A 24,475-nucleotide genomic window follows, 5' to 3' on the forward strand; every position below is an offset into this window, starting at 1 on the left:
TTTTTTTAGATAAGTACCATATACCAAAGTTGAACCAAGACCAGGTGAAAAATCTAAATAGACCTGTCAGTCATGAAGAATTAGAAGCTGTTATCAAAAATCTCCCTACCAAAAAAAGTCCTGGATCATATGGTTTCAATGCATAATTCTACCAGAACTTCCAGGAAGAGCTAATACCTATACTCCTTGATGTATTTCACAATATAGAAACAGAAGAATCATTGTCAAACTCTCTTTATGAAGCTACGGTTACCCTGATACCAAAACCACACAAAGACACAGCCAAGAAAGAGAATTACAGACCAATCTCACTCATGAACATTGACGAAAATTTTCAATAAAATACTGGCAAAGCAAATCCAAGAATACATTAGAAAAATCATCCATTATGATCAAGTGGGCTTCATCCCAGAGATGCAGGGTTGGTTCAACATACGCAAATCTATCAATGTAATCCATCATATAAATAAACTGAAAGAAAAAAATCATATGATCATTTCATTGGATGCTGAAAAAGGATTAGACAAAATTCAACACCCCTTTATGATAAGGGTGTTGGAGCGATTGGGTTTACGAGGATCATACCTGAATATAATAAAAGCAATATATAACAAGCCAACAGCTAACATCAAATTGAACAGAGAGAAACTCAAAGCCATTCCACTAAAATCAGGAACACAACAAGGCTGTCCACTCTCTCCAAACCTCTTCAATATAGTGCTTGAAGTTCTAGCAATAGCAATAAGACAACATAAGGGGATCAAAGGGATTCGAATTGGAAAGGAAGAAGTTAAACTTTCGTTATTTGCAGACGATATGATAGTGTACATAAGCGACCCCAAAAACTCTACCAAAGAACTCCTAGAGTTGATAAACACCTTTAGTAATGTGGCAGGGTACAAGATCAACTCCAAAAAATCGGTTGCCCTCCTATACACAAAGGACAAAGAAGCATAGAGGGAAATCAGAGAAACATTACCTTTCATGATAGCCACAAATAGCATAAAATATCTTGGGGTTACTCTAACCAAGGAAGTGAAAGACCTATTTGACAAGAAATTTAAGTCCTTGAAGAAAGAAATTGAGGAGGATACCAGAAAATGGAAAGACCTCCCCTGCTCTTGGATTGGGAGAATCAACATAGTAAAAATGGCAATTCTACCAAAAGCAATCTATAGATTCAATGCAATCCCCATCAAAATCCCACCAAACTTCTTCACAGAACTTTAGAGAACAATAATCAAGTTTATATGGCAAAAGAAAAAAACCCAGGATAGGCAAAACAGTCTTATACAATAAAGTAACTTCTGGAGGCATTACCATCCCTGACTTCAAACTCTATTACAGAGCTACAGTATTGAAAAGAGCTTCGTATTGGCATAAGAACAGAGAAGTCGACCTATGGAATCGAATAGAAGACCCTGGTATTAATCCACAAACTTATGAACACCTGATATTTGAGAAGGGAGCTAAATGTATACAATGGAAGAAGGAAAGCATCTTTAACAAATGGTGCTGGCATAACTGGATGTCAACCAGTAGAAGAATGAAACTAGATCCATATCTATCACCATGCACAAAACTCAAGTCCAAATGGATTAAAGACATCAACATTAATCCATCCACTTTGAACCTGATAGAAGAGAAAGTGGGAAGTAGTCTACAAGACATAGGCACAGGAGACCACTTCCTAAGCAGAACCCAAGGAGTGCAGACAATAAGAGAAAAAATGAATAAATAGGACCTACTGAAACTGAGAAGCTTCAGTAAAGCAAAGGACACTGTCAGTAAGACAAAAAGGCTACCATCCGACTGGGAGAAGATCTTCACAAACCCCTCATCAGACAAAGGTCTGATCTCCAAAATATACAAAGAACTCAAGAAACTAGACACTAAAACTCTAATTAACCCAATTAAAAAATGGGGTACTGAACTGAACAGAGAATTCACAACAGATGAACTTCGAATGGCCAGAAGACACTTAAGGTCATGCTCAACCTCCTTAGCGATCAGGGAAATGCAAATCAAAACAACTTTGAGATATCATCTTACACCTGTCAGAATAGCCAAACTCAAAAACACCAATGATAGCCTATGCTGGAGAGGATGTGGAATGAGGGGAACAGTCATCCATTGCTGGTGGGAATGCAAACTTGTGCAGCCACTGTGGAAACCAGTGTGGCGGTTTCTCAGGAAACTGGGAGTCAACCTCTCTCAGGACCCAGCAATTCTACTCTTGGGAATATACCCTAGAGATTCCCTAACATACTGCAAAAGCATTTGTTCAACTATTTTCATAGCAGCACTATTTGTAATAGCCAGAACCTGGAAGCAGCCTAGGTGCCCCTCAATAGAAGAATGGTTAAAAAAGGTGTGGAACATATACACATTAGAGTTTTACTCAGCAGTAAAAAACAATGACATCTTGAATTTTGCATGCAAATGGATGGAAATAGAAAACGCTTTACTGAGTGAGGTAAGCCAGGCCCAAAAAGAGGAACACGGTATGTATTCACTCATAAGTGGATTCTAACCATAATTGAAGGTCTTTGAGCCTATTATTCGAGATCCTAGAGAAGCTAAATAAGATGAACCTAATGAAGATTATTTAGCTATCCGCTAGGAGGTAGGAAATAGACAAGAGTCCCAGGTAACCTCAGGTGCATGGGAGGGTTGGGAAGGTTGTTGGAAGGGGAGAGGGTTAGAGATAAAGGAGTAGGGGAGGAATGGGGAAAGCTCAGTGGACCGGGATGGGGGGGAGGGAGGAAGGATGAATATGGGATCAGGGAAGAATATATTTCAACTAAGGGAGTCATTTTAGGGTTTACAGAGACTTGATTATATATGGGATCCCAGGTCCAAGGAGAGATGCCCAGATTGTTCTCTGGACAGAGGAGATGGTGCCTGAAACGGCCTAGGCCCATAACCATACTGATGAATATTTTGCTTATCACCATAGATCCTTCATCTGGCGTTGGATGGCGATACAGACGGAGACCCTCATTGGAGCACCGGACTGAGCCCCCCAAGGTCCAAATGAGGAGCAGAAGGACGAAGAAAATGAAAAAGGAAATAAGGACTGTGAGGGATGCTATCACCCACTGATACAAGGGGACTGATGTAATGAGAGTTCACCAAGGCCAGTTGGACTGGGACTGAACGAGCACGTGATCCAACCAGATTCTCAGAATGTGGCCGGATTCTCTGAATGTGGCTGGCCCAGAGGCTTTCTGAAAAGCCATTGACAATGACACTGGGACTTGTTTCCTCTGCATATACTGGATTTTGGGAATCCAGTCTGCTTGGATACTCACCTTCCTGGACCTGGAGGGAGGAGGGAGGAACTTGAACTTCCCACAGGGCAGGAAACCCTGACTGCCCTTAGGGACGAAGAGGGAGGAGGAGAGGGAGTGGGGGGAGTGGGAGGGTGTTGGGAGGAGGGGCGGAAATGAAAACTTTTATAATTTAATAAAATTACTTTTTTTAAAAAAGGATTAAATAGTTCCTTATACATAATTTTATATCACTCATAGCCCTAAGTGCCACATACACCAAATTCCATTCTAGAATCTCTGCTGTAATTAGTGAATGTTGTAGAATATTATTTTGATCTGTGCTTTTTATGATGTAGAACATTTGTTTTAATAGTGTAAGGTGTGTTATGCTACAAAGGTTTAACTGTGTAAAGCTGTGATTTTTTTTTTGCCAGGCTCTTACTTCTGTCTCAATCCAAAATGACGATCCTGCCTCCAGGAATCTCAGAATGAGACAGAGTCTGAGAGCTGTCTCCTCCTGGTTTATAATTCTGTCTAGTTCTGGGATTAAGGGTATTTACCAGTACTGCTTGGTTTCTATGGCAAAGTAGAGTGTCTACTGGGATTAAAGGTGTGTGTCATTGCTGACTGGTCTGTAAGTCTGGCCAGTGTGGCTGTTTTAATTTTCTGATCCTCAGGCAAGCTATATTTATAAAAATACAAATGAAATGACACTCCACCTTTCAGTGGGACATTGTTCTGCTAGACTTTGGTGTAGGACCGTTAAAGAATTAGAAACAAAGGCCATGTGACCAGGAATGGATGAGCTGTGTAGAAATGGAGTGGATTTTCATTTATAATATTTTGTCTGCATTTCCATATTCATTTTCTGATACCACATTTACACTATCCCTCCCGTTGGATTCTCTCCCTGAAACCCTGAGCCACATAAAGTCCTTTAAAGACACCCTCAATGAATGGTGCTTCTACCTCTCACATTCCCATGATCCTTATTCTCTGTATCATTAACATGGAACTTGTCCTTAAATAAAAGTGAGGACAAAAGTTACATTAGTGAGAATTAAAAAAGAAATCTATTGAGGTGTTTTCAGCATACTATAATCTCTGATAACTAATGTACATCTTGTACAGCACAAGATATGTCTTGTGAGTAATCACTGGAGAAACATTCATTTCTCTACTGACATTTCCATCGATAATGCATTATACAAGTTTTTCTGCCAGTTTGAGGCCCATGCACTGAAGTGTTTACGCTTTATGGATGAGTTCTCCTGGCCTTTACTTCCTTAGAGGGATGCTGACTGAAATTTTAAAATGGATCTTATAATTTTTATAATTTTCTATGCTCGTAGATTGAGCCAAATGCCTGAGTCTGCAAGGGTGTGGAATCGATGCTGTAACCCGTCTTTGCTTCCGACTGCCTTGAAACTCAGCAGATACTCAAGAAGTTTTAATTAAATGTGCTTTTTACAAATTCATGAATTAGAAAAGTTTATGGTTATTGTCAATATCCCCACCAGAGATCTTACAGTTTTCTTAAGCCTGTGAGGCCCCATGAACACACCTGCATCTACTAAAGATCCTTGCCGTTAGAGTTCCCTAATCCCCATTATCTGTCCAATTCACATATTGTATTTCTCTTCCTGGTCCCTCTTTATTGAGGAATTCAAAAATCACAAGCAAAGACTATTGAGGGCCCTATACTTGTCTCACTAAGCCAGCAAAACAATACACTGAATGTTCTTACAACTTTTACACTGTGAACATCTCCTCTAAGGAGTCCCATGGAGGCCCACTTGTCAATGCCCCACTATTCTGTCTCAGGCTGTCTGTAAAGAGTCTCTATAGTTATATTTTCACCAATTATCGATACTTCAGTTGCTAAATGTGTCAAGAAAGTGAAAGTGGTAAATTTGCATTTTTCTCCTGGCCCCTTTGTTCTTCTCCAAACTCAGTCAACATCTTTTACCCTGCACCTCTTCTGGTTTTCTACATTTCAAATATTACCAATGGCATGCTACCCCTGTATATGAAATTTTGCACACTTACATAAGTATTTCTTTGAAGATTCTTTTTGTCTTTAAACCAGTCAGTCATTGGGTAGGTAGTATTTTTCCTTTATTAAAAAAATTGTATAGTCATCATGTATACAATTAAATAGGATCAAATGTCTACCCTTTTTCTCCTTCAATTCCCTTTCAAATCTTCCCCAATGTGTCGCACCACTTCATGACATTTAGAAGGTCAATTAATGTTATCCATTTTTGCATATGTGTGGAGACAAGCACCACAAAATAGGAAACTTAGTTGCAATCTCTAAAAAGAAGTAATTGTCCTCTGCAGGAATGATTTCATCCAACAGCTCCTCAGTAAGAAGTAATGTTTGCAAATAATCTCCACTAGTTTTTTGGCAGACTCAGTCTTATGTAGGGCTTACACACAAAACATCAGTCATTATGAGTTCATGAATGTGATAACCACATCACATCCAGTAAAAAAAAGTTTTCACAGCCTGGCTGTGATATGCGTGGAACTCTTTGATTGTACATTTATACAAAGGAGACATATATCATGGAAAGAAAGAAAGTACTGTGCATTTGCCCAAAAAGATCAAAAGCTGATGAATCCTTTACCAGGAAAGGATGAATACGGAACTAAAAAATGTGTCAATTTCTATGAATGTCATCATTGTCTTTGATAACTATTATCTTCTCTGAGAAATGCTTTCCAATGAGATCCAACTCCAGTACTTTATATATCAGTAAGACATGCAAATAAGTCTTCTCTGTGCCCATGAATGCCAGCACTGCCCTGATCCTGCAGTTCTGGCAAAGGAGACCAGCCCTGAATTTCCAGGTCCTCCCATTCAGTGATTAGCACTAAAACAGGCCACTCACCATGGACTTGAGGCTTAGTTCACGTTTTTGTCATTATTTTAAAAGGTAATTTATAGAGACGAGACGGCATGCCGCAAGTGTGCCTGAGAATAAAAAAAATGGATTTTGGTCAGTTTTATGATCAGATTTCTCTGTACTTTCAGGTGTCAGTGAGAGGTGCAGTTGGTGGAGTCTTGGGGATTCCTGAGACTCTGTGTATGAACTTTCAGTAATTATTATATGAACTGGGTCTGCCCAGGACGAAGGAAGTGGCTGGAGTTGTTTTCATGCATTAAGGGTAGTACTGGTTCCAATTACTATGCTGATGCCATGATGATCTGATTCACCATATCCAGAGACAGGGACAAGAACACTCTGTACCTGGAAATTGGTAGTCTGAGGTCTGAGGACACAGTCATGTATTACCGTGCAAAGTACACAGTTAGTGAATCCTACTGTGAGCTCAGATGCAAACTTCCCTGCAGGTACCTAAGAACCAGCAGGGGGCGCTAAGAGCACACAGAGCTCTGGGACACAGAAGAGCCTGTTGAGAAAGGCAAAAAGGGGCAGGCACCTCTTTGTCTGTGCTGCTTCTCCAAATCAAACTCAGGATTCACTCTACAGATTTGGTGTGTAGAAATTCTTCAAGTCTCCTAATGTATATTTAAATTTCTGATTTTCAGTTTGATAAGTGTTTTTGTATTTGTTTTATTCATTTTACTTTATTAAATTGTATTTATATATATATATATGTGTATTTGTATTTGATATGCTGTTTTTTCTTCCTCTTTCTCGCTCTCTCTCTCTCTAAAGTTGCCCCCGTGTATGTGCGTATATCTGTACATTTTAATTGTGAGTCATTCATCTATTAATCTGCACCTTATTTTAAAGACAAGCGGTATCACATAGCCTTTTTGCCAGAGGCTGTTTGTTCATTTCCCAATTTCGCAGACTCCCAAAATAATCACACAGGAACGATATTATTTAAATCACTGGTTGGCCAATCACTTCAGCATGTTGACAGTTTGCTCTTTTATCTTTGATTAACCTATCTCTATTTACTTTATATTTTACCATGATGCTCATTCCTACTGCCTACTGTCGCTACATATATATCTCTTCCAGCCTGGCTATATTCTGCAAAGCCATTTGAATTAGTGGATTTATACCTAGTTTCCCAATATAGTATAAGAAATGTGCATTTTTTTTGAGATGCTACTTCCTAGATTAATGTAATCACAGTGAAAATATCAAACAATCTCAAAGTGAAACACACTAAGCACAATGTCTGAAAAAAATCTTTTATAACCCTGAAGCCTTCAAAAATACAGGGAACATTGAACTCCATACTGTACATGATGATCAGTGCTTTCACAGGATGGCTGTCTCCTTAAATTGAAGAATGCTTTCTACCACAGCAACTTACAGTGAATAGTGAAGACTAAGCATAAAGAAATAATGGTCACAAATTGTGACATCTGCAATGCCAAGTTAGACAGACATTTCCTGAGTCTTGAATGAACAGGTTAGTTCTAGCTCTGCACTTCTCTTCCTTGGTGATTTCCATTAGTAAGACACAGGAAAAGACACTAGAAACTCTTGTTGTCTATGCCTTGACCATCGTTCACGTCACAAGGTTCCCCATGTTCATATCAGTCTTCCAGTCCACTTCTTGTCATCACTTAATGTTCTTTGTCTTGTTATTACTTCAGTGAACATAACCCTCAAACCTGGCTGCACACTTAATTTTTATGAAGTGTTAGGAGTATCTGAGCTCCGATAACTTACCAAAGCAACAATCATAGTTAGGAATCTGTGATTGGCTACAAGCTGAGGAGAATGATAGAGAAATATATAAAAGTCCATGGACGGACTGACATAAATCAAGAGGAACAAAAACTAGTGTTCAGGTAGGATGTTCCTAAGTGAGAAGATGAAATCTGAGCTTAATAAGATGGGACCCAAATCAGTCCCACCGAGTTCTTTATAGATAAACATGTGAAATCACATGTATGAAATGTGTGTGAGCTGCTTCCCCACAAGTTATTTCCTGAGAAATTATAAGAATGAGACAACTTCACAGACACCAACATAAAGACTTTCAAGTAGTTCCTTAAACAGGATTTCTGATCACCAAAAGTACCAATACCACTTAAATTCTCTACTGGAAGTTACAGAGATACATGAATCCATTGGAAACTTGGTATCCTCCTCTGCCTCCACTGAATGAATATGAACCTAATTAATGTAAACACTTCCATATTTTGCTTCTAAGGCCTGTACAGTATGACTTTTAATATTTCCTGTTTCTCTGGAATTGGAAATCCAGAGAGCATCACTGAAATACTCCTGAGGTTCAGTATCAAGTACCTCTAAGACAAACAAAGCAAATCTCAGTTTCCTGGAGGAGAAATTGCCTGTGCTTTCTTTTATGCTCTCTGGAACCTCCCCCAATGCAAAGCAGTCCTCAAGCACAAGATGAAATCCAAGGCCAAGATGAGAGGCCCCATCTCCTTCTGACTAGAGCCTCCAACACAGCATGGCTGTCCTGGTGTTGCTCCTCTGCCTGGTGACATTTCCAAGTTGTAAGTGCTTCAGGGATTCAGGAAAGGGTTCCAGGTTTTTCATCTATGGGTTATATGACTGATGGTGATTTTGTTTGTTTCAGGTGCCCAGTCCCAGATACAGCTGAAGGAGTCAGGACCTGGCCTGGTGCAGCCATCACAGACCCTGTCACTCACCTGCACTGTCTCTGGATTCTCATTAACCAGCTATGGTGTACACTGGGTCCACCAACCTCCAGGAAAAGGTCTGGAGTGGATGGGTTATATAAGTACTGGTGGAGGCACAAGTTATAATTCAGCTCTCCAGTCCCGGATCACCTTCACCAGGGACACCTCCAAGAGCCAAGTTTTCTTAAAACTGAACAGTCTGAAAACTGAGGACACAGCCATGTATTACTGTGCCAAAAACACAGTGAGAAAACTCCAGTGTGAACCTGCACAAAAACCTCCATATGGAGACACTCACGACCAGCAGGGGGCGATGGGGACCAAGAAGTTCTCCCAAGACCAGTATGTGGTTGCTTAGTAAGATAAGAAGTTCTAGACTATGCTGCATGAAAATATGTTTCGATATTATAAACTGTGTTTTCCACTTCCGAACCCAAATTTAAAAAAAATCCTCTAGAGGCATCTCTTCACTGTCTCAGTCTAACAAACTTCCTATTTGTTCACATACTATAACAAAAAGCTTTTTCCACAAGCCGTGAAAGCTAGCAATCTGCTTCTTGTTATTAGATAGAATGGCATATAACTTCATGTGTTTTACATACACACACATATATACATACATACTCACACATTTTCTTATAAATGTAGATATTTTAAAGGAGTCAGCAGCTATGACATTTATTGGATGTTAGGCTCAGTTATAAGCCAGAGAACTTTAAAAGAGTTGTAATTTGTCCTCTTTGCTTTTGCACCTGTGAATGAGAAACTACAGCTTCCCTAATTTAAAGTCATTTTCTCACAACACACTGCAAACTGAAATACCCATAGTTTTCTTCTACACCAAGAAGGTCCCATAAAAGGATAGAACTGATTATTGCTTTTGACAGATCCTATTTCATGCATTTGCATTTTGGTAAAATTTAGCTTTCCCATCAGACCAATAAGCAGTGGTTCCTCAGGCTAAACAAATAGTTACTGTTTGGGGGTCTGTCTAACTTTAAAACTGACTTTCTCCTATTATGAAAACAGGATGTGTTCTTATTAACTTTGGTCAACTTCCATATAATTCATTATTTGGGATAATCCTTCCCAAGTAACTGATTAATCTTCTGAGTCTACACTGTCCAAATCATGATCAGACTTCTCTAATTTTACTTTTCCTGAGATGAGCTTCTTAGGTTGCATAGGGTAGGTGGTCATCTTGTGCTCTTGATGCCTGGCTATTACTGATACAAGGCCCTCCGTGCTCATGCAGATTGGTTTGATATTTCCACTGTTGAGAACTGGGCTGCAGCAAACATAAAAGGGAAGGTTGCCACTGCTCATCTGCACATTCAGGAAGCAGCTCAGAAGTTCAGAGAGCATACTGTTCTTGCAGGGAAACAGTTACAATTTCTGGCCTCCACAATTCTGTCATACGTACCTGTAAGTCTGGAGAATCCATGGTCTCTATTTGTCCCCGTGCACACTATACTATTCACACAGAAACGTACACACATAATTAAAAACAAAACATTTCATTTTCTCATCCACTGTTGAAAGTTAACCCAATGTGAGTGCTCCATAGTTTATATGAAGCTTTGATTCATATAGGAAATTTAAAATGTATTCCTCATATGGATTAATCAATATTGTTTTTGAAATACCACTACTCCTCGTAAAAGTTTAGGACCTTTAACCTTTTTGTCTCATCCACGACATCAGTCTCATTTTTCTTCTCAACTATAACTCATTTTTATCACTTGTCTGAAATTTGAGTATAAGGATGGCACATAGCTCTAATGCCCTCACTAACAGACATTTTCTAGCTTGCCATCCTCTCTTTTGGTTCTTTCATTTGACCAATGCATGTGGGCAGAGTAGGTTGCATAGAACAAGCATATTTGATCAACATAGAAATGAAAATTAAAGCCAAAAGAATAAGTTGCATGTAACCAATAATTCAAAATCCATTTACCAAAGGAAAGAAAGAAATCACAGTGCTATGAGGATGGAATTAGGCCCTGTGCCTTGTAAAAGGGAACATGGTTCTGTTATGTTACTGTAAAGGAGTTTGGGCAAGCCACAAAATTTTATATACAAAACACATGCCCAACGTTCTCACTTCTATGTGAGGATCTGAAAAAAAATGATATTTTCAATTAAAATAGGTTATTACATTTCAATGATTATTTCCATATCCAACTGTTCTGCTGTCTCTCACTACTGGACTGTATAAGTGAAGCCTGAGGTGTCAAATCTCACAGAGACACCCACAATTAATTATGATTGTAGTTATCACACCACTATAATTTTCACTTAATTGTTTTCAGTATGACAACTGTCCATAAATAAAAGTGGGCACAGAAGTTACATTGCTTATATTTCTGTAAAATAATTTATTGAATTAATGTGGCCATACAATAATTTGTGCATTCAATGTCAGCATCCTACAAAAGTTTTCAAGTGAGAAAACAGCTATGAAAATATTATACTGTAAGACAGGAAAAAATTCATTGTTCTCTTGAAGGCCCTTTCATGATTGCTTCTTAAGATTATTTTCGGGAACATGGGCCATTTTTATTTACAACAGTTAGGCTCAGTTGATGAATTCACTGCATTGCTCACTGACCAGTGGCATTTTTGGCACTTTGACTGACATTGACTGATTTTTTTCTAAACTATGCAGACTCTCTTAGTCACTGTGTTCTCCATTCTAGTGGATTATTCTTCTCCAAACTGTTACATTCGTCTTTTGTCTTCAGGCATAAGGAATTCTCTTATACAATATCTTTTTGTATCGCATGGTAGTGAAAATAAACACAAAGCATGTGTCTGTTAAATTTATTTACTAATAAATTTAAAATAAATTTAGCAGATACATGGGACATGAAAATCTTCATGTTGTTATTTTCCATCTGTGAGACAACCTCCAACTGTTCCATAAGCCTGGGCAACAGAGATAACATCTCTAAGTCTCTTTTTTGCACTTACCAGTGGGAAATCCTGAAATCCCCACTAACTCTCCACAGCCTGGGGCACTCTGACATGAAGCCCTAGGATTTGTCATAATGCACAGAAATACTTGTATTCAGAATGAATTATAGGATGTAAACACTGGGTCCTATGGCAGGCTTTATCAGAGAAGACCATGCTGTAAGTATTGGGCTGCAATTTGGCCAAGGTTAGGCACCAGTTCTTATGTTTTCCTGATTCTCAGACAGTTTAGAGACAGTCCTATTTATTCACATGAGAAAAAATTATCCAGAAAATTTGAAATATAATGTTTGGATTTTCATTGCTAAAATACATTCTGTTTCTATTAAAGATGCAAGATATAACATTTTGTGGTTAGAAATTTTGTAAAAGCTACCCCCTCAATTTTCTCAACAAGAAAGCCTCTGCATGATTTAAGTTAAGATGATTTTATGATTCTTGGTTTTTCATATAAAATATATATGAAACTGTTAATGTTTGCCATGTTCACTTTAATTTTATCATATTCTTTTTGTTCCTGATATAAAAATAAAAATTTGTTCTTTTAACACCTTCACAGTGACTACACCTGTAGCTGCTGCTGTTTCAGAAAGTAATTTTGACTCTACAGTTACTAGCTAGCCCACATTTGAGTCAATCAGATCCAAGCCTGCCACTTCTACAAAATGTAGTTTGTAACTAAATCTCTAATGTTCTATTTACCAGTATAGACTCAGAAGCCAGAAGCTGGGCTGGCAATCCACTGGCTCAGAGAGTTGAGGAGCTGACATTTCCTCTTCATCATGGTCTCAGAATGGAGAGCATCGTACTTTTCCATCAACTCAAAAGTTATGGCCACAGTCAAAGTCACCTCCTACATCTTCCTGTGCGTCTCTGCATCTGTGCTAATATAATTCAGTTCTCAAATCCTGAGTCACCATCAGCAGGAACACCTCAAAGAGACAAGCTTTCTTAAAATGCAACACTCTGCAAACTGAGGACACAGACATGTATTACTGTGACTGACACACAGTGAGGGAAATTCAGTGTGAGCCCGCAGAGAGCACCTCTTCAAAGAAACTTGGAAATAGAATGGGATACAAAGAACCTACAGGAGTTCTAAGGTCATTAGGAATCACTTCAGAAACATGGAAGTTATAGACTATGCTGCATGAACACTTGCTTTAATTTTTTTTGAAAGTAATTTTATTAAATTATAAAAGTTTCCATTTACTCCCCTCTTCCCAACACCCTCCCACTCCCCCCACTCCCTCTCCTCCTCCCTCTTTGTCCCTAAGGGCAGTCAGGGTTTCCTGCCCTGTGGGAAGTTCAAGTTCCTCCCCCCTCCCCCAGGTCCAGGAAGGTGAGTATCCAAGCAGACTGGATCCCCAAAATCCAGTATATGCAGAGGAAACTAGTCCCAGTGTCATTGTCAATGGCTTTTCAGAAAGACTCCGGGCCAGCCACATTCAGAGAATCCGGCCACATTCAGAGAATCTGGTTGGATTGCGTCCTCGTTCAGTCGCAGTCCAACTGGCCTTGGTAAACTCTCATTATATCAGTCCCCTTGTATCAGTGGGTGATAGCATCCCTCGCAGTCCTTATTTCCTTTTTCATTTTCTTCGTCCTTCTGCTCCTCATTTGGACCTTGGGGGGACTCAGTCCGGTGCTCCAATGTGGGTCTCCATCTGTATTGCCATCCATCGACAGATGAAGGATCTATGGTGATAAGCAAAATATTCATCAGTATGGTTATGGGCCAAGGCCGGTTCAGGCACCCTCTCCTCTGTCCAGAGAACAATCTGGGCATCTCTCTTTGGACCTGGGATCCCATATATAATCAAGTCTCCTGTAAACCTTAAAATGACTCCCTTGGTTGAAATACATTCTTCCCTGATCCCATATTCATCCTTCCTCCCCCCCCCCCAATCCCGGTCAACCGAGCTTTCCCCATTCCTCCCCTACTCCCTTCTCTCTAACCCTCTCCCCTTCCAACAACCCTCCCACCCGGCCCATGCACCCGAGGTTACCTGGACTCTTGACTATTTCCTACCTCCTGGCGGATAGGTAAATAATCTTCATCAGGTTCGTCTTCTTATTTAGCTTCTCTAGGATCACGAATAATAGGCTCAAAGACCTTTAATTATGGTTAGAATCCACTTATGAGTGAATACATACCGTGTTCCTCTTTTTGCGTCTGGCTTACCTCACTCAGTAAAGCGTTTTCTATGTCCATCCATTTGCATGCAAAATTCAAGATGTCATTGTTTTTTACCGCTGAGTAAAACTCTAATGTGTACATGTTCCACACCTTTTTTAACCATTCTTCTATTGAGGGGCACCTAGGCTGTTTCCAAGTTCTGGCGATTACAAATAGTGCTGCTATGAACATAGTTGAACAAATGCTTTTGTAGTATGTTAGGGAATCTCTAGGGTTGCTTTAATTTTTAAAATGTGAAGTTTCTTCTTTCAGTCAAAAAAGTCCAGCTGAGGTTCCTCTCAACTATTGAAGTCTATCAAGCTCTCTATTTTTCCCGAAGCTAAAATCAATGGACTATACCCACAAATCAATAATCTGAGCTGTACATTTGCTTCTTTTTTTCAGACAGATTGACATATAATTTTATAAATGCCATGTATTTACTTATACATTTCCACTTAATTCCATGCTCTCTCTCTCTCTCTCTCTCTCTCTCTCTCTCTCTCTCTCTCTATATATATATATATATATATATATATATATATATATATATAGTGTGTGTGTGTGTGTGTGTGTTTGTGTAAATGTGTATTTCAAAAGGAGACTGTAAGTTCGGATACTTGTTAAGTGTAATTTTATTAAGTTTGTTTGGAATTCACAGTAATCTGTAATTTTGTGGAATTTATTGTAGAAATGATGGAATAAGTATTTTGTTTTCATATTCAAAACCACCAGAACTTAGAATTTTTCACTTCATTATCATTTCTGACAATTCACATTTTTATGTATTTCCCTCGGTAAAATTGTAATATAGACTAATTCATGCAAATAACTATTTTATAAGTAATGTATAGATTTTTATGTAAATAGTTCTCATACAAATAACTGAAGAATCTCACCAGTTCCCTATTTGTCCAGAAGATGGCCCCAGAATAAGTGGCTGAGCCTGATTCAGTCAGAGCAGACATAAAAATACAATTCATCAGTGCCTAGTAGCCACAAATATATTATATTCTTTTCCCACTTTTAATCATTTTATATCTATTCTTACTATAAACTTGTTTCAGTGAATCATAGACTTTGTAAATTTTTTTCTTACTAGGTAATAAGTAAAATTAGTGATATCTCTAAAGTATTGTAATTGATTAGAAGAAATCCAGGAATTGAAAAGTTGATTGATTAACATTATGGTTATGAATTTAATGGTAGTATAATAAAAATATAAAAAATTATTGTTTACATCTTAAAATTTAAATATAAGCAAATGGTGATATAATTTAATAATATGAAATAAAAATTTGTACAGTTGAGATGTTCATAATGCATTTATTTCTCTTCAGCCTGTATTTTTAGTAATGGTCCTGTACTACTGTATGGGGATTGAAACTTTATTTTTTCTGTCCAACATTATGTTGTCACATATGTGTCCACTTTTGAGTGACTACACAGATATTGATTTTTTGGGGGGGATATCTCAGAAGATCAACTCACTCCATATATGAAAAATATAATATCATAATAACTGAGGTCAGTATCCATACAGTTCATCATTCTAATAATCCTTCCTATATAACTGTCTAGACATCTCATTCTACAGTGTGTAAGCCAGGGTCAACTTTCCCTCAGTGTTATTTAACCTGAAGTCAGTTTTCTCACATTCCACTGCTCGTTGACATCCAAGAGACAGGTTTCATTTATCTTATCATAAAAAAATTTTATCACTTGTCTGAGGTGTGAATCCAAAGGATAACATATCGATTAGACATCACATGAATGACAGTTGTTGTCCTCTTGGGCAAACATCTTCCTGCGCTCAATCTGAATCAGGTTTTTCATCTTCACCAACACATTTGGGTGGAAGTGATTGTATCAATACAACATCTTGGGGAAGAAGCCTCATCTTTATTTCCATAGAAAACAGAAAGTTATAGATCCACCTTTATTACCTATAGAATGTATTGGATCTGCCAGGTTCCAGGGAAGAGACTCGAGTGGGTCACATCCATTAACATTAGCAGTAGGTATATCTACTATGCTTATGCTCTAAGGAACCAATTCACTATGTCAAAAGACAATGCAAAGAACATCCTGTACCTGGAAAGGAGCAGTTTGAGGTCTGAGGACACATTCACATATAGCTGTGCAAGAGACACAATAGGTAGATGCTACTGTGAGATCTGACTCAAACCTCCCTGCAGGGAATTAGGAGAAGAAGAGAGTGCTGAGAACACAGAGAGTTTTGGGAACACAGGACTGGACTTCTCTGTATCCTGGCTGTGAATTCTTATCACATTTAGGAACTCTCTCTAGAGGGAGTGTGTACTAATCCTAGAAGTTTACAAAGGTTGTTATATTCAAATTTCAGTTTTTTGTTGAGATCTGTGTCTATGTATTTATTATTTATTATAGTGTTTCTATCTATCTCTCTGTCTATATGTCTATCCCATGATATCTCTGTGTCTGTGTGTCTTTGTGTTTGTGTATATGTTGACATGAGATGCTTTCCTCTATATGCCTATATGATAATTTTAAAATAAGTTCCATCACTGGGCAAGGATTTCACCAATTGCCTAGACTATTCTCAATGATTATACTGTCTCCATTTCTAAGAGATTTTCTCACAGATTGTGTATCACATATACCTTTTTTGTTTAGTTCCAAGAACTAAACAAAGTTCCTTCTGTGTGTGTGGTTAAAACTTGAATCACAGAGCTATCTCCATGGGACATTTTAGGTGTTTTGAAATGTAGGATATACTCTGATTTGAACAAATCGTAGATCATCACACAGGGCAGAATAGGCCATATGGGTGCCAGAATCAGATCGTGAAGAAGTAAAGAATCCTTGAGGTTGTGTAAACTTAGACTATGACCAAAGACTCAGTAATATTCCCTAGTTAGAGCACTGTGCTGTTTAATGTCAGAGCCAATAAGGGAATTAGTCAGTGTCAGTGAACCATGAACAGAGATTTTCTTTTGTCTGTATGTCATCATCACACAGAAAGGGAAACAGACCTAGCCTTGAATCAACTGTAGTTCTAGTAATAAAATGTGTGTGAGGCTCCAGCACTGAGATTGTGAATTCAATGTATCTAGTGATACGCACTGACCTTCAATTAGTTGAAAATAGTTCCTAACCCACTCATACATAGCATGATTTCTTTTCTTCTTTCCTGTTTATGTGTTAAAGTTGAGCTTGTGGAATTCCAGCAAAATTTGATGAGTGCAATGAGTTTTCTTTCCTACAAGTTTCTAAGAGTCTTATTTACACTGTTGTTCAAAAATTATGCTGTATAACACCTCTGGCTAATTCTGAACTGAGGTTCTTTAGGTTGAGCTCTGATGTATTCAGGTTACAAAAATCGGAAGAAAGCAGTATTCTAAATAACATGCTGGAATCATATAAAATTTTATTATGAAAGATTAGGTGGGCATCATATACAGTTTCATTATGAAATAATAGGTGGACATTGGAAGCCAAGTGATTTTATTTCTTCAATCAAAGCATGATGTCACCTGTGAAATAATCTAGATATTTTAGAAAATCATAAATTTTTGTTGCCTATAATGATGGAATACCTATGGCTGTAACACATTTGCATCCCGTGAATTCTGGAGAAACAACAAGGAGAGGTCTGTACATTCATAAGTTCAACCATTAGGCAAAGATCTGGAAGATACAGGCATGAACCAAATCTTATGTAGGTATCTCAATACATGAAAACTTATGTAGGTATATCAATACATGAAATCTTATGTAGGTATATCAATACATGAAATCAGAGCAGTAACCTGAAGGTGGGAACTGAAAAGAAAACCATAAAGAACCCTGTTTATCGGCCTGCACTCCCTGGTTGTTCAGCATGCTTTCTCATATAAACCAGGAACAAATTCCCATAGATGGCACCACCCTGTGTTTCTAAAACTTCCCTCATCAATCATTACTCAAGAAAATGACCCTGCATTCATTCTTAACAACCTGGTAGAGGAGATTTTTCCAAATGAAATCCCTTCTTCCCTGATGACTGTAGTTTGTATTATACTCTTGGAATTCTAATCACACCACAAATGTGCAAGCTGGTACTGCCATTATAACATGAATCATTGAGTACCCATGTGTCCACCAGATATAAGTAAACAAATAACTGATAAAAGATTTAAGGATAAGAATTTACCTATCTAGTGGAATATGATTATATATAATGGGTGAATTTACCTTGAATTCTTATCCTTTACAAATAATTTGCTTTGTGACTTTCTTTAGGGAATGCAAGAAAAAGGAAAACCCAATGAACAAGAAAGTGCAGACACAAACTATCTCTGAAGTAACCAAAGGCCAAGTTCTCCAATATAGCATGAGAACTTTTATTTATGTAATTCTTAGCCTCCAATTTTCCGCATCCCAACTGGTGTAAGCTCCATTACTGCTTCCAGCTGTCACTAGCCCTTCCCAAAGCAAGTGAGTTCTATGAAAACTAAGTTTTAGTTTGTGATTTGTTGATGATTTTACTGCTTACAAAGGCTCCCAGAGTTACTCTACTACTCTGACACTCTCTGTTGTTGATGATGAAGAGCCTAGTGTCTCATGTGTGAGCTATAGAAGCATCATTCAGAGTAGCAGTTTTGACTGTGGGCTCCATTTTAATGAATCATGAACTTGAGGAAGCCTCCAAAAGGAAATGAAAATGTCCTCATCTGAGGCTGTGGCCTCTCTGGAAACTCTGGCACTGACAACAGTAGTTCACGATTATGCTTAGAGAACAGATTGACTAGATTATTAGAATCGTAAAATGAGGAGACATAACTTTGAACAGAATAATTCCACAGGATGCTTAAAGAAAAAAAAAAGCATTATTATGTTCCCTTAAGTCAAGCCAACGACCAGTCAAAACAGGTCATGGGGAAACAGGATTAGCAGGGCAAACCTTTTAAACAAGGTAGTTGGATAAAATATGCCAACTTTAATAGCTCTAATTTCCAATGACTTCAGTTTTGACCAAGAAAATACATGACAGGTTAATGGTATTCTGACACCATGTACAAATGGTGTTCCATAGACCATACAGAAGTATGAAAATGACTGATCAAATAACTGAAGACAGAAATTCACCTCTAAAGTATGGCAGAGGTATCAATATTGTATTTAGATACTGCTGGAATTTCTCCTCTTGATCATGTCCTCTCATTGTTTCCAGAGTTACAAATAAAAGAGGCACACGACATGAGTGTAGAAACCTGGCACACACTATACCATCCAAAGCACAAGAGTTGGGGTTTATACCATGTGACTTTGATAATGTGACAAAACTGACATGTGACATTGGTTCCTACAATTTTCTTTCCCTAATTCTGACATATGAACAAGTATCACCTGAGTGAGAAGTGCAAAATAAATAAATGTAAATGAAAACATGTGTAGGTTTTCTTGTGAAATGATTGTATAAAATAAGTGATGGACTCTGCCAGTTCAAGGTCAGTCAGGATAGTGGTCACAGATAAATTGTCTGATCTTGGTACAGACAAGGAAGTTGTTAAAATGAAATTCAAAAGTTCCTGGTAGCTTCAAATCTTATATAAACTTTTTCACTTAAAATAAGATTATTAGTATTCTTACTATCTAGTTGTTTGAGTTACTTATAAACTTATTCATTATTTACTTATCAGGAAAATTTAAACTTTTGAGACTGGTAAAGTATTCTAATTAATTAGAAGGATCCCATAAATTTGGTAAATAGGTGATTCACATTATAGTAATGGAATTAAGAGTTTAATAATTATGTGGTATACACTTTATTTGCATTTTAGATTTAAAGTTTCAATGTAGTAATGGTACAATAATCTAATAGTGTAAAATAGAAACATGGATTTAATTTGACCTTTAACAAGAAACCTCAGTGGAGCAATGTGTGAGTTAGCACCACTAACAATGTTTTAGTAATGGGTTCATTTCTTTTCTGACTACATTTATAGTAACATGAACTACTCTGTATTTTACTTATTGAAGATGAAATATTTGTATTCTGACTATGTTACTGATGTTTTTAAACACATGTCAATTCAACTTAATATTTGGGATAATATTTCCTGTATAACCAAGTAGTCTTCTCTCTATAACATCCAAACCATTGTCATCCTGCCCTCAATTTAGCTTTGCCTAAGAACATAATTTTTGATGTCACTTGCTAAGAGGTTGTTCTCTTGGTCTCTGGCTGTAATCTCGAAAATGTCATCCATGTTCATCCCATGAAGTATGATATTTATGCCATTGTGAACAGAGCTGGAGCAACCATGAGAGAGGGAAGACTTTAATTGCTGATCCAGGGACTGGAGAAGAAGCTCGCTCAGTGGTTAAGAAAGACTTTTTCCTAGTGCTCACGTTGGGCACCTCCTATCAACCTTTAAGTACAAAGGACAGTTGATCCTCTTTTTGCCTTCATTAACTCTACACTACTTACAAAAAATATAGAAATAATTAAAAATAAAATGTTTCTTTTTGTTTATTTATTTATTTTTATTAGAAAAGTGATATATACTCAAAGTGAGCATCCGAAAAGCACAGAATGGTATCACTTGGGAGAAACAAATTATTCACCTCTAACTGCAGTCTGCTCACATTGTTGCTCTTCTTGCTTATTCATGTTTGTTTGTTTGTTTTCAAACTGGATTCTCTGAGTGTGGCTGTCAACAAGGACTGACTGAGAAGCCAAGGACAATGCCACTGGGTTTTGATTCTACAGCAAGGACTGGCTTTGTGGGAACCTGGTTTGTTTGGATGCTCACATTCCTAGACCTCAATGGACTGGGGAGGACCTTGGACTTCCCACGGGGCAGGGAACCCTGACTGCTCTTAGGACTGGAGAGGGAGGGGGAGGAGAAGTAGAGGGAGTGGGAAGGAAATGGGAGGTGGGGAGGAGGTGGAACTTTTTAATAAATAAATAAATAAGGAAAATGATTTACAGACAGTCATGTTTGCAATTATTGAAAGCACCATAATAAACCAGGCAGTGGAAGTACACATTTTTACTCTCAGCCCTCAGGACTTCAGGAGGCAGAGATAGGCAGATCTTTATAAGGCCAGCTTGGTCTACAAGAGCTAGTTCCAGGACAGGCTCCAAAGCTACAAGGTTTTCGAGAAACCTTGTCTCGAAAAAAACCAAAAAAAAAAATACAAACAAACAAACAAACAAAACCCCAAGAAACAAAGAAATCACCATAATAATATTTCTTCAGAAGAATATCTGTGGCATCATTTTCTGTAACACTTATTTTCACAATGAGGAAGGCCACATGCTTTTCTGTGTTCCTTCCCCACACTTTTGGAATTTCAAATTGTCCTGTCGAGAAATACCAAAATGAAAGTGTCCCATGCCATGTATTAAATTTATTATATCCTTACATACTTTGCTAACACTACATTGAATCTGGTGTTTTCACACCATGTAGAGTTTCATGGTGTACCTTGTGGATCACAAGACCTCAGAGTATGGCCACATCAGGAGTCTCCTTCTTTATCACCCACATGCATATGTCCTCAAATGTACAACCTTACTTATAAAAAGTGGTGAGAATAAGATGTCTCAACTGACACCAAAATGAAGATTTTTAGCAGATTTTTAAGCAGTATTTCTGATCCCCAAGAGCCCCAATGCCATCTTAGATTCTCTGTTGGAAGTTACTCAGTTGTAAATTTGCATTTAGGACATGGCACAATATTCTGTGTGCATTGTTTGAATGAGGACTCATGATAAATATTCCCATGATTTGCTTCTAAACTGTTTCCTGGTTTTTCAAAAATAGAAATCCAGACTGAGCAAAGATAATGTTCCTGAGGATATATTTCATTTCATCAAAGAAGCACAAGACAATAACAGTCATTTGGAGAAAAATTGCAAGCCCTGTGCTTTTATTCTGTCTGAAATCTCTCCCAATTCAAAGCAACCCTCAGACACAGGCTAAAAGTCCAGGCATAGCTCAGAAGCCTGTCTCCTCACTAGATCCTCCAGCAGAGAATTGTTGGCCTGGCACTGTTACTCTACCTGGTTACTTATCCTAGCTATAATTATTTCTGGGTTTCCAAGGAGGCACCTAGACATGGCATCTACATCATGTATGATTGATACTACTGTTGCTTGTCCCCAGCTACCATGTCACAGGTTCATCTGACCAAGATAGGACCTGTCCTAGTGCAGTCCTTATAGACCCTGTCTTTCACCTGCACTGTCTCTGGGTTCTCATAAACCAGCTATAGTGTAAGCTGATTCTGCAAACCTCTGGAAATAGGTCTGGAGGAGATGGAAGCAATATGGATTGGTGGAAGCACAGATTATAATTCAGCTCTTAAAGCCCAATTAAATATTAACAGGAACACCCCCACGTCATAAAATTGAACAATCTGCAAACTGAAGACACAGCCCCTATTTCTCTGCCCATGCCAATATAAGCCTGCACAGAAGCCTTCCTCCAGAGACTCAGGAGCAGCAGAGGGCTCTGAGGACAAATAGGGGACATTGAAGGAACATTTGATGAATGTTTCAGAAGCTATGCAGTTATAGAATGTGCTGCACAAGCCAGTTTTCTAATAAAGGAACATATGACTTCCTCTTATAACCAAAGATATCTTTTAACAACCCCATTTCACTGTCATGTTATACTAAACTTATTAAAGTTTAAAACTAAATTCAGTTTTTCCAACAAACCCTCTAAGCTATTCATTTATTTCTTTCTCTATACAAATAGAACATTAATTTTACATTATTTAATATATATGTATATATATATATATGTGTGTGTGTGTGTGTGTGTGTGTGTGTGTGTGTATAGGTGTGGTCCTGTGTGTGTGTGTCATTATAGATACACGGTTTTCAGCAAAAGTTTGTAATTATAATATTTATTGTAAATTCAGTAAGGAAATTTGGAAATTTTGTCTAATCTAATCTGTAATATCTCCACCTTATTTTTTCTCATGTGATGTACAAAGCACAAATTTTCTGAATTAATGTGATTTTCTGAAATATGATTTGAAAATGTATCACCCACAGTTTCTTATTTCTAAACACATAGGATTCCATAAAATTGTGCAGTCATTATCATTTCTGCAAAATTCTATTTTTAAACACTTGCATTTTGATAAAAATTCCCTTTCCCTTGGAGTCCAATGTAATGATTTCTATGCAGGTATAATGTGTACTCTCAGACCACAAAATCATTAGCCAGTTGTGTACACATTCTAGCTGATTTCAGTTGCTTTCTTGTATTCATCTTTCACCAGTACTTCCCATAGACAAATGAGTTCTTTGATTTTCACAGTGTGTGCTTTTGTTGTTGCTCTTGCTGCCTAAACATTCTTGCAGTATTACTGAACTCCTTGGGCACTCTCTCTTCCTGCTGATCAGAAGAACCTGGTGTCCCATGTGTGAGCTAGAGAAGTGTCATTCAGAGAAGCAGTATAGGCAATGGGCTCTATGTTAATTGATCTTGAACCTGAGGTACCTTTTAAAAGGAAAAGAGAATCTGCACACCTGAGGGTGAGACTTCTCTGTAAACTCTAACAGTTTCACCAATAGTGTGCAATGAAACTTTGGAGACCAAATTGACTATGTTATTAAGATCCCGAGAACAGAACACATACTAGTGAACTGAACAACTCCACACAATGATGGATATTCTCTGGGATTACTGAACAGATTGTTTTGAGATATTGTTTTGCCATTCCCTGATGATTTACATTACCAAGGCATGGAGCTGAGCTCTAAATCCCTTCTCTCTATGGTGATCTTCACCACAAGACAAAGACTTCCCACTGTTCAAGCACATATTTCTCTCCACTTCTTGCCATCGCTTAGGGTTCTCTGTCTTTTTATTGCTTCAGGTAACAGAACCCTGAAGACTGGTTCCATGCTACTGCTTTTAATGAGGTGGCATGAGGAGCTGACTCTCCATCCCTCACCAATACAACAATCATATTTAGGAACCTGCCTTTGCAATGTGATTCAAATGGTAAAGAGACAAGGAAGGACATATAACAGTACATAATGACAAAGACACAGAAAAACAGAAAACAGGAATTAGTCAATATACAGGTGTGGTGTCCCTGAGTAGACCAGTGAGTACTCTGAGACCACAAATGTGTACGAAAATCAATCTCTTTAATCTTTTCTCACATAAAAAATTAAAATAATTTGCACTAAATGTTTTTGAGTTGCATCCTCACAACTTGGATTTTCTAAGTGAGTGATAAGGATAAAATTATCTTCAATGACAACAGAAAGAATTTTAAGTAGTTCCTTAATCCTGAGTTTACATCAGGAAGAGCCTGAATTGCATCTTTTTTCTTTGTTTGTTTGTTTGTTTGTTTTTCAAAACAGGGTTTCTCTGTAGCTTTGGAGCCTGTACTGGCACTCGCTCTTGTAGACCAGGCTGGTCTCGAACTCACAGAGAT

The 24,475-nt window shown here is 37.9% G+C and overlaps 1 gene segment (V, D, J or C); it reads left to right on the forward strand.

Moving 5' to 3' along the window:
* Positions 1-8,654: 8,654 nt before the first annotated feature.
* LOC125396653 (immunoglobulin heavy variable 2-4-like) lies at positions 8,655-9,256 on the forward strand. The segment is given in 2 exon segments: positions 8,655-8,736; positions 8,820-9,256. Coding segments are annotated over 2 exon segments (468 nt in total).
* Positions 9,257-24,475: the final 15,219 nt, after the last annotated feature.

The sequence above is a fragment of the Myodes glareolus genome, chromosome 11 (assembly GCF_982192425.1).
Source record: "Myodes glareolus chromosome 11, mMyoGla1.1, whole genome shotgun sequence".
Classification (NCBI taxonomy): domain Eukaryota; kingdom Metazoa; phylum Chordata; class Mammalia; order Rodentia; family Cricetidae; genus Myodes; species Myodes glareolus.